The following is a 14,670-nucleotide window of genomic DNA, read 5'->3' as shown; positions in this document are numbered from 1 at the left end:
CTCTTTGGTATCCTGTATGAGTTTTGGCACATGATCCTGATAAGATAAGCTGTCCAGTAAGGAACAACTTGTAGAGAAGGTGTTCCTCATCCTCTACGTGAGTCTTTATCGGTGATGATGGAATGTCCCGGAGGGCCGGATGTGCTGGAGAGTTTCTCAACCCATGGCCTAAGTCCAGGGCTGCTTTGACAGAACTGACTGGCCCTGACGTGCCATGATGTGCAGTAGTAGTGATGTGTTATAGTAGTTCATGGGCTACGACAAGCTTATTATATGCTGAGATGCTTGTCTTAAAAACTGGGGTTCCACAGTTGCTCGGCACAAACGGAGAGAGGATGAAATGAGGCCGCAAGGGCAGAAGGTGAGCATGAACAATCCAGCTATAGTGGCCAGGACAATGCAGTGAAGAATGGGAATAGTGAGTGCATTTTTTGGTAGGCACCGCAAATGTGCATTGGCGTTGGAATGCAAGTCGATGCATCCACTGTAATAGGGACGTCAGAATAGGGGGAGGCCTGCCCTTCACAGAATTGACTGGGGGGGGGGGGGCAAGGCACCAGTTTTGCACTGGTTGCTTCAGTGCAACGTGTGTCATGTTCCATTGGTCGTTCCATTCACTCTTCATTTCCATCTGAACCCACACCGGCACCCTACACTGCGCTACATGAAAATGGCTAACGGAACTTGCTATTAGAATATGCAACGACGTCCAAGTAGCAAAGGCAAATATGCCAGTTAAGAGCAATATCCATCAAGCATTCCAAAGTAGTAGATGGTGCATTACATGGCAGTACATGGTGATGCTCAAAGAGCATCACCATGGACCTGTATAAGCCATGCAGAGTGGTGTATTCGTATGAGTGGTCCAGTGCCGTGCAGAGTCTGTTGTCAGCTTTCGCCATGGGGATCGCCAGCATACCCACGTTAAATCCAGAAAGGAAACTTCAGTGGCGTCCCACTGGGGATCGAGGGCATCATCTATTTTGAGGAAGGTATTACCAAGGTCAATATGGGTAATCTTGTTTAAGCGTTGGTAGTCCAGGCAGAAGCATATACTGCCGTCCTATTGGGTTACCAGTGCAACAGGTGATGTCCAAGGGATGGCGTAATGTTGGATATGAATGATACCCTGTGAACAATATGTAGTTGGTTGTACGGTAGGATTCCTACTCCTGTAATGACTGACCAACCATTGTAATGTAACTGGAGCCTCGTGAAACCTCATATGCAGCCGTTCAAGTTTAGACAGAAATGGCTAGTAAATACGCAAAACATATCTAAGTGCGGGAATTTATGTATTCATGTATTTATTAATGAATTTATGTATTCGTGCCACATGGCTTGCACCTATAACATGGGCAGAAGTATGCCACAGGTTAAAGCTTTTCCCACTGCATAGTCTGTGTCAAGAAGGAGGCCCGTGAGGAGAAGGGCCTGTTTGCACAAAAATTGTGCTAGGAACTTAACACAAGGAAAACCCTTATCCACGGCTTTGACAGTGTGTTTGACACACGCTGCAAGATAACATAGCTTAGGGCTGCACTAAAGTAAGATTCTGTATGGTCAGGTTCCTCGCGCAATTTTTGTGCAAACGGGCCACATGTGCAATCAGATAACATTTTATTCAGGTTTCAAGCGCGCAGCATACGAGAGGAACTGAAACCCGCTGAAACTTTGAAAGGAGCAAAATGACACTGGCTTCCTAGCACGCCCTAATAGCTCCCCAAACAGAGGCCAGAAAGGTCAAAAGCACCACAAAAGCAGCAGGTATGAGCGTCACTCCCCCTATGGACGGGGCGAGTGACATAATAGCATGTCACTAGTGGAGTAGCATAGTAGCAGGTTAGGTGCCTGTTCTTAGTTTTCGGTATCGCGATGATAACTTCTGTGTCATTTGCAGTCTTGGGAAAAGTTACTTGAAAAAGAAACTGAATTAGTTACAGTTAGTACACGAATAAAGCAGCAAAGTTGCAAGTACGTTACTCTCCACAAATAGTAACTTGTTAAGCTACATGATAAGTAGTTACTTTACAGTTACTATCCAAAGTGGCAAAAAGGACTCCAAAAACTTTTATTCTACATTATTCACTAGTGCAATATCAACTACTTGTGCAGGTTACACCCAACAGCTACTACCCGAAGTTTGTCTATCGAAGTCTGCCCTGCTTTATTCCAAACTATCCATACCAATGCCGAACAGCCGCTCAACTGGGGCACTACACGTGACCAACGCTTCTTCCATAATGCACTTAGAAGCGCTGACCACAGAACCGCTTTCTTATAATCAGAGTAATCGTTCCGTTTTACATTGTACCAAAATGAACTTTGCCTTAGTTCGAGCCCTTTGGCTAAAGCGTCGTATGTCAGTCCGAGGGTACTTGCAACACCCCGACATAGTGAGGTTGGTGAGGTGCCACCAGGAGTCAGGTTGAGGACTTCCTCTGAATGTAGTGGTAGCTGCACCGTTTTATACCATTTTCTTTGGAACTACGGAAGTTGTGTGAGACACAAAGCCACGAATAACAGGCAGCAACGGGTGGAGAAAGCCAATGTGGTAATCTTCCGAAATTATTGCAAAACAATACGACAGCTAGTGCTGAAGAAAGGTAACTAGTTACAGCAGACAGTTACTTTCCTAGGAAGAGGAATTATAGTTACAAGTACTAGTTACTTTTCCAGTAACTATAGTTACTTGTAACTAAGTTACTGTCAAAGACTTGGTAGCGTATCTGTGCCAAGGTGTGTCAATTTGTAGTTCAGTACTTCCACAAGAATGTGTTTGAGATTTCCCGGTGTAGGTTCAGGTTCGCTTATCCCTTTTGAAACAGGGCAGGAAACAAGTAAGTTACCACAGGCGAAGTAGTAGCTGCACGAAGTTGTAGCTGAAGTGGTAGGCGCCTTGAAAAAAGGTGGTAGGTGAACATGAAAGTTCAAGGTGGTAGGTGCCAGGGAAAATCCCATCGCCAGGGCACCACGGCATGTACCACGTGTGTACCACGGCCGCCGGAAGCAGAGCGCAGTGATAGAGTAGAAGCTGATAGCTAGAAAAATAGAAGCAGAGCACACTGCAAGCACCAAGCGCCATCTACGAGAGCGGGAGCGAAGGATGCGGACACTAGAGGGACAATTGGTGAACAGCGTAAAACAGAGCTTGAGACTGTATTGTACCACTGTACCCAGTGATATTCAGACGACATACCTGAGGTGCTTGAACAAGCGCACGTCCTGTCTCAAAAGGGTTTAGGTTCAGGAACTAAGTAACTAAGATTGACTACTTTCTGTTACCGACACCACGTGGCGCAGCAGGCAAAGCACTAGCTCTAGCATTAGCCAACAACGTTTGAACAGCTCCAATTGTTGCAATTGTACCCGGTTGTGCCAGTTGTACTGGTTGTACCTTAGGATTGTAGTTGCTAGAGTAGGGAGTCGTGTCGTGTGGCACAAATTGCGGGTTTAAGGTTCGTGGTTGATAAATCGTGAACCAGTCAAATTCATCTTGATGGCTGCTACCAAGAAAGTTTTCACTTTGGCGGACATTGAAAAGCACAACGAGAAGAACTCTGCTTGGTTATTAATTCATAATTCTGTGTACGATGTAACGAAGTTCATGGATGAGGTAAGCTCTCCTCGAATGGCTTTGGGAATTACAGAACTCTGTGGGATTTCGAAACTCCTAGTGAGCCGGTGATTCATGGATCACTTGCCCTAACAAATTTTATCAGTTTTTGTCATGCCGACTCTTTCCCGCATCGTGTAGCTTCAAATTGATGATAATCGAGCATTTCCTGCGCCTTAGGCACGATTGTGATTGCATGTGATTGTGTGGTAATCGGTCTTCCCGTAGAAACTGGCCCTTTGCGTCAGTGCCTTTTGTGCTACAGCGTTCTGTCCAAGGAAAAAGTGCAATAGCGCGGTACTCTACAAGGAAGTTGGAGAAAGTGTAAAACTTGCTTTGTGGCAAGGTTAGCGCTCGCCACCCCAGGAACTACCGTTTCTCCAAGCTTCGCTCCAAGCAAAGCGACACGAAATTGCATGTTCTGTAACACATGGGCGTGGTGTAAACCACTTCCAAATAGTCTCAGCTCTAGTCAGTGCTTTTTGTCGGTGTGAAATTCGGCTTGTTTCCCTCTATCGTTTGGCCACAAAATGACTTCCACGACTGGCTTATCAGTTGCACAGATACTCCTTTTTCATGCTCATTTGCGGGTTTAAGTGGCAGGAATGTAGCGATAAAACTGAGGTAAAACAGCCTCTTGGAGGTGCGTACTGAAAGTGCATTTCATAGTGTGTGTGAGTATTGGGCCTGTAATAAGTTCACTTACAAGCAGGCGTGCGAGCCTTTTGTATTCGTAGAGCGCGCTATTTTGTGTGTCAAAACAAGTTTAGTTGCTATTTTGGTACAAAGAGCGTGATGTGAATGCATTCTGATAATATTACATGAGGAATAGAACAGATAGACGTCATTTGTACCTCGTCAGCTTAGTACTGATACCTGGTTTTACACACCTCCTATCAATTCCTCTTCTGAAGGATATCACTACACCTGATAGGTGAGGCCTTTACTGGAGAATTTGAATGGGCAAAGGTGCATTCCCAACTGTCCCCCGGGGCTGCTGGACAGTTCAAACCTGATTGAAGGGCGGCTCTTTAAAGTGAATCTTGGCATAAACATGTAAATGGCGAAATGTATCTGCAGTTGCCTATTTTGTGCTTAAAACAGTGCTGTCATGCTAGATTACAGTTCGGAGAAGAAATATGACCCTACGTATATTGGCAGGTAGTACAGATATAAATTTGTAGGGCACCGAGGAGGACGAGGGAGAATAAGAAGTGAGGGGATCGCTCACAAAGTGTGACACCCATACCATAGCTTCTAACTGGTGTATGTCCCTCACATAAATATGCGTTACATCAATACATATGTTGTACTGCAATTGATAGACATTTAAGTAGGCTGTATCCCAACAGTTGTAAGTTACAATGTGGGTGAATTTTGCTTGAATATATTGATATTACAGCTGCTAACATTATTTTGGTGGTATATACTTTCATATTCTGTATCATTTTGTTATAATAGATCTTAGGACTTACAACTGTTCTATAAGGCAGCCAATAGCTGTGAACTTCAGCTGTGCACTTCTTCCCATTGCATTTTTAAGGGTGTCATTAAGTCTATACATGGAGGTAAGAAGCAGGTAATGGCCGACATAGTGTTATGAACACTAGAAACCTTATGTGTATTGACTGTTTAAGTTGGCCTGTTCGACTACTGTGGTCATTCTGGTCATACGAAGTCGTACATCAAGGTTTTGACTTGATCTATTATTAGGTCTCGTAGACTACAACAATGTGGTGACTAAATTGTGATGGAACTGTACAAAAAAAGATTGTGGGGAACCTCACATAGTTCTGCCCTGTCTTTATCTAGCATCCTGGCGGGGAAGAAGTTCTTTTGGAACAAGCTGGTATGACCATGTCTTCCACACATTGATAATCAGAGAACCTCTGATGACCAGAATAGTTACATCCATTTGCACACTTCATTAGTGATTATTGCAAGTGTTATTACAGGAAAACATGCAACCGAAGCATTTGAAGATGTAGGTCATTCAACTGATGCCAGGGAACTCATGAAGCAGTACCAGATTGGAGAACTCTGTGAAGTAAGAGGGATTAGTTACAGCTGTTTGTAGTGGTCATGTTCCTATTCATGTTCTTCCATTTCCAACTTACTTGGAAGCCTTTAGTATGCAGCCCTTGCCCTCTGTGCAGATTGCATTCAGTGATGTGTTGCACCTCTTTCCTTCCAGGAAGACAAGAAAAAAATTGAGCAAGTCAAGGTGATTTTCTTCCCCTTTGAAGTGCCCTTGAGACTGATATATAAGTCCTTGCACTAAGAACATCTAGGAGGAAAAGAAAGTATTTGAAGCTGCTGCTCTGAGCACTTCCTTTAACTTTGTGACTGACCATGCTGTGCTGTGTGACAGCTTTGCTTCATGTTAAAAAATTTCTGTCTGGCAAATTTGGTTATACTACGTACATGTAGTGTGTTTCCTTATAGCTGATTCCTCATGCAAAGTATGGGAAGGGGTTCCAAACAGTTCTCTAAGAAGTCAGTTGCAGCACTTAAAGGGGTTGCAACAGGTCATCCTAGGTTATATATAGGGCCAGATAAACTTAAAAGACGCTTCTTTGCACCAATGTGAACACGCTTTTGAATGTTTCACAGCGAAGAGTGTAATAGAAGCGGAGAAAATGGGCACTACGAATACTGAAACTCCTGCGGTTCTGACAGCACAGCCCTCGCCGCCGCCAGTGAGGCAGCGCATGAGAAGTCTCTCTGACGTCTGCGCTTTGCCTGGGACTGTGTTCAAGGGCTTGTATGTCCCTGAGTATGACACGTAGAAGCACGATTATTTGTTCTTCTGTATTCTGGTGTGCAGTACAAAATGTGTCCATGATGTAATGAACCACATCTAGGAAACCGTCCCAACCCCTTTAACTTAGCAGTAACTGTGAAGAGACATATCATTGTATTAGTTTTCTTTCCCTTTTGTTGCTGTTGTAAAAGGCTGTATATCACAATTCATACTGAGAGATCGTGCCAGGGCAACACATCGTTTCTGTAAAATATGTTTGTTTCTTTCAGGAGAAGACTAAGTGGACTACAGGCGCACCCAGTGAAAGGTATTCATTTCAATTTGTGTCTAATTTGCATAAGATTTGACTGTTGCTTTTTTTTTTTTCATGCTCTGAATATGCTTATCTCACTTGTTTGTTGGCTTGGCTCATTTGTACAGCCATTTTTTAATTTTTGATTTGTTTTGGTTGCAAAACCATCTGTATGTAGTGAACTAGGAGTATAGGTAACATGTGTAATAGATTGTTTCACACCACAGGAACAAACAACCGTAAGTAGAGACTCTAAAGTGCCCTAATGCTCGGCTTTTGAGAATGTAGTTGCATACAGTACTGCGAATGTTAGCATGAAATACTTGTTACAGCCCATGGTGGCGGTAAGTCCGAACTGCTTCACGCAGCACCATTGAAATTACGATGCATGCTTGTGCTTGCTGATGTCCCTTGATTGGCCATACATTTTATGGTAATCTGGCACAGCAGTACATGGGTAAAAAATTCTCCATCCGGCAACTACTATGGAAATATGGTACTTTGAACAGGCATTGTAATCTTTGCTCAGAGTACAGTGGCAATCCAGTACAATTCTTCTAATGCAGTGTTTCGGGGGTTCCGCGCACTGTTCGGCACCTGTGAGTGTAACTTGATCACATACCAAGGGTCACTCCGGAGAGCCTTGTTATGGGACATTGCTTGACATTTGATCTTTAGCATTGGGATTGACATAGAGATCGCAGGACCAGGTTGCAGCGGCTCACAGTTATTGCAAAGACTTTTGCACAGACAGACATTGGCTCAACAAGCAGCTCAACCCGACAATTCCTCTGCGCTTTTGCTTTTCTCTTGCGTTTCGAAAGCATTACAAGCACTTGGAAAGTAGGAACTACTTCAAAGAAACTTCAGAGCTACTCCCCTGCCTACGTGTACTTGGAATGTATAAGTATCAGTGGCAGCCCACAATACATTATTAGGGCCTGACTTTTTAGGGTTAAACCCGTATCCGCCCGATATTTACCCCCTGAACGAAATCTGTAAAATTCCGGTTTAACCCGAATCTACCCGAAAACATCCGGGTCGCGTGGCACACCCGTAAGCGCGCATTAAAATAAAGTTTGATAACATTGCTAGACATTAGTTCCATGTTAAGACAAATTTTTATTAAGCAAAAAAAAAATCACCCGAATACACCCGAATTCCTGACGACAGAATATGCCGTAACCGGATTTAACCCGAATACACCCGAATTTTCGAACGAAAAATATCACCTGATATTTACCCCCCGAATTTGGCCAAAAATAAAACCCGAAAAAGTCAGGCCCTATACATTATCTGCGGGGTACTGTGAAACAGTCGAATGAATCTGGCAAACCTCGAGTGCTATCTTGCGATTAAACAATAAACAATTCAGTAATTTTTAAATAAGAGGTGTTAAATATAAGTAATAAATAATAAGTTTTAAATAATTAGACAATTAAATTTGAACAAAATTTGCTACTTGTACAACATCTTGTGTGCTCACCCACTTCTACACAGTTGCCCCAGTATAATAGGTTCCTTGAGGTTGTGCTGGCACGATCACTGGTTCCCTCAAATGACAAAAGTTGAGAACCACTGTTCTAATGGTTTAGTTGACTGCTAAGTAGGTTTACAAAGCAGTCAACTAATCCATTAGAAGAATTGTGATCTAAATTATTTTAAACAGTGCCCACCTCCTAGGCACCACTGTACTCTGGGCAAAGATAACAATGCATAGATTACACTACCACACTAACTGTAGTAGACTGGCACTCTATAATATAACTGCACACCCTGAGGTGCTGTACATCATCTGTACATCATTTTTGACTAGTTCCATGTGTTTTATAACTATCCAATTAATCAACCAGATAACGTGAGAGAAACAAAAATGTTCATAGCAGCCCACCAGAATTGCTCTCTCTCACACATTTTATTTTGCTCTCAGACTTAAGTAAGGTCTTCCCTGTGCCTGTGTCACATCTACTGGTGGCAGTCTCGATCTTCGACCTTGCACCCCATAAATTATGCTGGAATTTACAGTGGCAGATCTTGAACTAGAGTTCTAGTACTGACCACACACCTGCAATGCTTTAGGTTGCTTAAAGGGCTCGTGGAATAAGTCTAAAGGGTGGTTATTTGCAAAGTGCAAGTTTTAAAGCAAAGGAGTAGTAGGTGCATCGAAAATCGGCACTGAGAAATGCCAGAACTCGGTCGAACGGTGACATCACAGCAAGCATCTCCACCTTTTAGGCATGTTACATGCTTATGTGAACCAACAGGAATGGCCGAGGTTCTTGCTCCTCTGACGTCAGAGCTGGATGCCAAAGTGTTTGCCAGGGTTTCTATCTCTCTGACTATGACATGTAGAAAAACAATTTTTTCTTCTCAATGCTCTGGTGTGTAGCACAGTGTCTGCATGATGTAACGAATTACATATAGGGTGAGCAGCCCAGTGAATGACCATTTAAGGGGATTGTTCTTTTCATAAGATTCTGAACAAGGTTTCGTGTTCTTGTATTAGAAATATTATCGGAATGCAAAGCACTTGGTGCTCGGTAACTGGTGGCCTAGATAAAAACTTCAAAGCCATAATCTGTAACACATTTATTAGGAAAAGAAAATGTCTGGTTGGCAAATGCCAGTGGAGGACCTGTACTGAATGGACAACTGAAGTCCAGTTAATGACCATAGAGCTTCTATGATCTCACCTGCAGGATGTTTTTAATTTCCTTAACCTGCAACTCTCTGTGCTTTTCTATTTTGGAACGGTATAGTGACAACGCTTGTTCAGTGACACAGGAGCGCACATGATTTCTTTAACAGCATTTTCACTATATCAAATTTTGTCTTCCTCCTTCGGCCATTTCCAAAGTTGTGGACCATGTATTGTCATTGTGCTGACTTCAACCTCATCATCATCTGTCTTTCTAGTCACGACACCCAGAAAATATTTGCCGCCTTGTTCCATAATTACGAAGGATTTCACATCAGTAGGCCTATCCTCGTTATCTGTCTTTGTTTCCGAGGCTATGCTTGGTGAGCCGGAAGAGAGATGCAGAGTATCTTTATCAGTACTTGTTTCAGGTTCTTCGACTGCCTTTTATTTCTTGCAAGGTGTTTTAAGCTTTTCCTGTTTTGGGACTGTTGCAGCTACTTTTCTTTCCTGCTGTGTGGAGTTTTTTTTTTTTTTTTTTTTCTCTCTCTCTCTCTCTTTTTTGTGCTGCACTTTCTCGCTTCCTTTGAAACTTCTTTTCTTCTTTCTCTCTTCCTACTTCATGTAATGGTCCTTAATGCTCCGTAATGGTCCTTCCATTTTGACGTTCTTATGGCAAGTGGATATGCTTTTCTCTTTCTGTTCTTCCTACTGGAGTCGTTCATTTCTGGCCATGTAAGATGTGATTTTCATAAATCTGTTCTTTTTCCACTCCAGATGGCATTTGTGATGTCGATGGGCTAGGTAAAACTTTCGCTCTGTGTGACTTCACTAAACCTTCGAAGTGAAAGTCTTCCAGTCCATGATCGTTGTTGTAGTTATCAGGATCTGTTGACATGTTTCCTGTACATATTTCTTGTTCTGCAAAATTTTGTATGCAGGCCTTCAGGTGCAGACAATAGATCATAATCATTATCAACCTGTCCAGGTACATTCAAAACTAGATATTAATTTCTGTACTTGCTCCAAATGTTAGAACACTTTATTGCTCAAAGGAGGCATGCTATGGTCCTCCAGTGTTCTGAATGTCTGTAGCAGATCATCTGGAATTTCGTGCTCTAGTCTCATCAAAAAGGTTTCATCAAAAGACTCTTCTTCGCCACCTGTATGCTCAACTCCATACTTCTGTGTGCATACAGCTTTCCGTTGCTGGTGACAGTTGCTCAGGTACTTCTCATAATCGACTGCATCAGGGTTGAAAGGGAATATCCCGCATGAGTTGGCATTTTGAATTGAATCCACTTTAATGGCAGCATCAAAGGCTTCCTTGAACAGTGGGGTGAACATTGAATGTGAAAGCAACTTTGTTGTCTTCTGTTTGTAGTTCATAACAGTTTTTCTCCACTGCTGCTTTAAAGGTCTGAATACACGGACATCGCAGTGCTGAAGGATATGCGTCTCATTTGGATAGAGGCAGAACAACAAAATTCTTTTTTTAAACACAAAATGAACGTAACTCTGCACTTATATGTGACTTATGCCTGTCGAGAAGGAATAAAACTGGGAATTTGTTGCCGTTTTCCACGTAGAAGCAGTTCACAACATATTCAAAAACTGTTGGTGATACCATCCATCCTGGAACACTTTGCCCAATAAAGTAGTCAGGGGGAACAGATTCTGACCAATCTCGAGGTATGCACTAATGGGCAAAGACAACTATTGGTGGAACAACCAGCAGTCCACTTGCTGAGAAATTAATCAACAGGGTAATGATTTTTTTGTCACCACCACTAGCAACTTCAGAAAAGTTTAAGTATCGTTTTGGTCCCAAGACTTTAACAGTTTTGAGGCGCATTTGCAATTGGTTATCTGTGAAAGGATTTGGTCTACCGGCCTCTTCTGGTAATGTCATCAAAGGTGTCTTTCAAAAGACCCCATCGGTTGGATTTGAACCCACAGCTTCTGATTGCCGTAAGGTTGCCTGTGGGTGGAGCTACAGAGTTGCTACGTGTGAACGTGGCCTCGAAGTTGCTTTTAAGACGTTGGTTTGACTTGCTTCGAGTTGCTGGGAAAAGTTGCCCTGTGGAAACGCAGCCCGAGGAGCAGGTGTAGCACTCCCTCTGCTGGCAGTCATTTCATCACTTACGATCACATCATCTGAAACCACCAATTATAGCTCCTGTTCTCATGACAGAGCCTACAAGAAAATAATTTTGATAAGATAGTTGATGCTACAGTTCCAGATGTATTGCGCTGTCATTCAGTATGGGATGCGAGAAATGCACACATAACATCTGTGCCTGTCTCATGGACTAGCATCATGGTCATGTTTTCAACCACCTGCAGTACCAATAGCTTCTCTAGTGCCAGATATGTAGCGATATATGCAGGAACATAATACACTAACTCACTTGTGTTGGGCTCTCTCCGTTCTGCTGGTGACATGCCTCATGCAACCCACTCAGATCATTCGTTAGTTTCGTACAAGGAGAAATAACACAAATGTTGGCGACCACAACAACCCTACTGGTTTTACATATGCCATTGTCATGAGGCTTCCTGCCCAGCCTCCTAGACCATAGCTTCTCTTGGCAGTCTTGACAATGCCATTGCTTGTCACCTCATTTTCAAAACATATAATAGTTCTTGAATGAGACTTGTCTGTGGTACGCTCTACAGAGGTTCCTTCTGGTATGTCAATTCATGCCTTGCTTCTCAGGTAAAATTCACCACTTGGACTGAACACCCTTTTGAACGTATTGGGATTGTTTCAGTTTACTCCCAATAACTGTTTCCTCCTTTCATCTGGGTCATTGGATGAAACAGCTCAGTTTTTCATATGCAGCATCATCTTTCGTCACTGTGCACCCCAGGTGATTGCTAGCAATAGTGGTCACATTTTGGTACACTTTTTTACAACTGCAAGCTACATTCTAAGTGTGTGCTGTTATCCACAATTCCATCTGTGCATATCATCTGGACATGAATTGGCACACAAGAAGTGGAATTACAGAAACAAGTTCGCATTGTCACCATCTGGATCACTCGCTCGTGCAAGATCTTGTAACATACACGGATGACATTCTCAGCTAACAGTAACGCCTACCTTGTGTTACAGTAATTTCTATTGATTTTTAAAGCTTAAAGTAATTTATGAGACAAAGTGAACAATTGGATGTTCATCCTTATTAATAACCACAAAAGAATCTGCAAACAATAAATAAAATAAAAAATCTACAAGCTGCAGCTGTGGACTGCTTGATCTAGAAGGTGAGACTGTCTGTTTACTTCCTTAACAAATCAGTAGAGGTACTGCCTGTAGTAAATGTTCTTGTAGCTTTATATTGCATTGCCACAAAATTTTAGTCACAACTTGTCATCCTACGATAGAAATCGGAAATCTGATAAAATGCCTAGAACAACAGAAAATGAGTGTACTTGCAACACTCACCAGGGGTTATCAGTTGTCACAAAGCATGTGACTTTGTAGTTTTCTTCATTGTAAAAGTTCTTAAAAGAGTGTGGCACTTTGTCATTTGTGGTTCATTATGGAGACTGAGCAGCATGCCAGAGTATTGAGAAAAAAAAAATTTTATCTACCGTTGAATAAACTCTCGTTAAGGTTTGATGTCAGAGGCGCGAGTGCCTCAGCCGTTCCTATTGGTTCCGGTAGGCATGTGACCTCTCTCATGGTAGCCTCACAGGGGCATGCTGGATGAGATTCAGTATTCGTGATCAGTGGCGTTGCTAGGGTACGCGTCACTCGGTGCGGGAGCTCTGTGCGTTACCCCCCCCCCTCCTCCTCCATGCCTCCGTTAACGGATAGCTTTGCGTACCAGGCGATTCACGATAAATAAACATATTACACCACACTCAAAAATAATATGCCCTCGCAAAAGGTTCCTCGTGTTGTTTTTGGCGTCATCGTGCCGCAGAGAAAGGGAGGAAGCTGCAGTATTGGTGCGGACCGCACCCCCCTAGTGACGCCACTGTTCGTGATGCTGGTTTTCTACGCATCTATTACCCCCTTTGCGCTAAAACTTGGAGTGCAGGTTTACATCGATGAAATTAACCATCTTTTGCATCTATCTAGCATAACTCATGCTGCAACCCCCTTTAAGGGAATTAAATTATGGTTACTTAGAAACCGTTTATTACTTGTCAGATACACCATCAACAAATTAATCTGCTATCATTAAACCACTGACAAATGACAAGATTAGTAAAAAAATAAAAATACATAAAAAATAATACAAAGAATACAATAAAAGAAGAATTGCCTCTGAAGTATGCAAGTGCATTAGGACTCCTCTATCAAAAAACTTCATTCGTCCTAGCAAGTCGTCCTAGCAGGTCGTCCTAGCAGGTATCCCAGGACCACAGGTAAAGCACAAAGAATGCAGTAAAGGTGTTTTGACAGATGTGGTTCATTACATTATAAACACGCTTTGTACTGCCTGCCAGGGTATTAAGGGGAAAAAAAAAAAAGTTTTCTACATGAAATATTTTGTGTATAAACCCTCGAATATGTATACAAGTCGGTAGAGTGAAAAGCTCAGGTTATTCCTGTTTGTAGTCGTAAGCATGTGACCTTTCTCTCTCTGCCTCAGCGGCAGAGACTCCTACAGTGATGTCAGAGCTGGTCGATATCCACAGTTCCGGTTTTCTACGCGTCTTATGTCCTTCGATGTGAAACATGGAATGCAGGTTCACAGCGATGCAAATACATAATTGTCTTTCACATTTATCCGGCATACCTTGAGGCAAAGTGTCTCAACCCCTTTAACAGGTACCGGACATTATACTGATTCATTTTATTTTATTCAGATGTTCCGACAACTCGATTTAAATAAAACTTGGCCAGGGGTCTCTATAATATAAGTCATGGCATGTATTTTTGTGTGTTTTAGCAGCTCCTGGATGAGCTGGCTCATTCCAGTCGGTGTGGCGGCTGCAGCATCCATCTTGTATCGCTTGTTCCTGTCATACAGCCAGCGTCAGTAACTCCTGGAGCAACACCAGTTATCAGTGACTATGCTGTGTGCTGCCAGTGCAGCTTCCAAGAAAAGAAAAGCAAAATACATGTACTGTATAGAAATATATGCTTAATGATTTACTATGGGGCCATTGCACAGCCATAATATTGTAACATTGTATTTTCATACATGTATTACAAGGTGGCATAAATGCTCACCGTTTCCTTTATTGAAGCTCTTACTGCATAAAATGTGAGAGAAACTTAGCATAGTTTGTAGCATCGAAACTGCAAAACCAAATTAAACCTAGATGGACTGGACTGTTTGTTTGCCACTGTAACACCTTGTCATTTCTTTACAATAAATGACTATCACAGGTACAAA

The 14,670-nt window shown here is 42.5% G+C and overlaps 1 protein-coding gene across 2 annotated transcripts; it reads left to right on the top strand.

Moving 5' to 3' along the window:
• The first annotated feature begins 3,341 nt into the window (after positions 1 to 3,341).
• On the top strand, positions 3,342 to 14,670 carry LOC135377786 (cytochrome b5-like). Of its 2 annotated transcripts, none has more exons than XM_064610457.1 (6): positions 3,342 to 3,616; positions 5,429 to 5,465; positions 5,572 to 5,663; positions 5,811 to 5,840; positions 6,650 to 6,687; positions 14,224 to 14,670. In XM_064610457.1, exons 1-6 carry the CDS (start codon positions 3,500 to 3,502, stop codon positions 14,312 to 14,314), a joined length of 405 nt encoding a protein of 134 aa, XP_064466527.1. In that variant the 5' UTR covers positions 3,342 to 3,499; the 3' UTR covers positions 14,315 to 14,670. The 2 variants fall into 2 exon arrangements, with proteins under 2 accessions (XP_064466527.1, XP_064466526.1); XM_064610456.1 differs by having other exon boundaries at positions 3,343 to 3,616; positions 14,221 to 14,670.

This window comes from Ornithodoros turicata, chromosome 1 (genome assembly GCF_037126465.1).
Source record: "Ornithodoros turicata isolate Travis chromosome 1, ASM3712646v1, whole genome shotgun sequence".
NCBI classification, from domain to species: domain Eukaryota; kingdom Metazoa; phylum Arthropoda; class Arachnida; order Ixodida; family Argasidae; genus Ornithodoros; species Ornithodoros turicata.
This window is presented reverse-complemented; position numbering and strand designations above follow the sequence as displayed.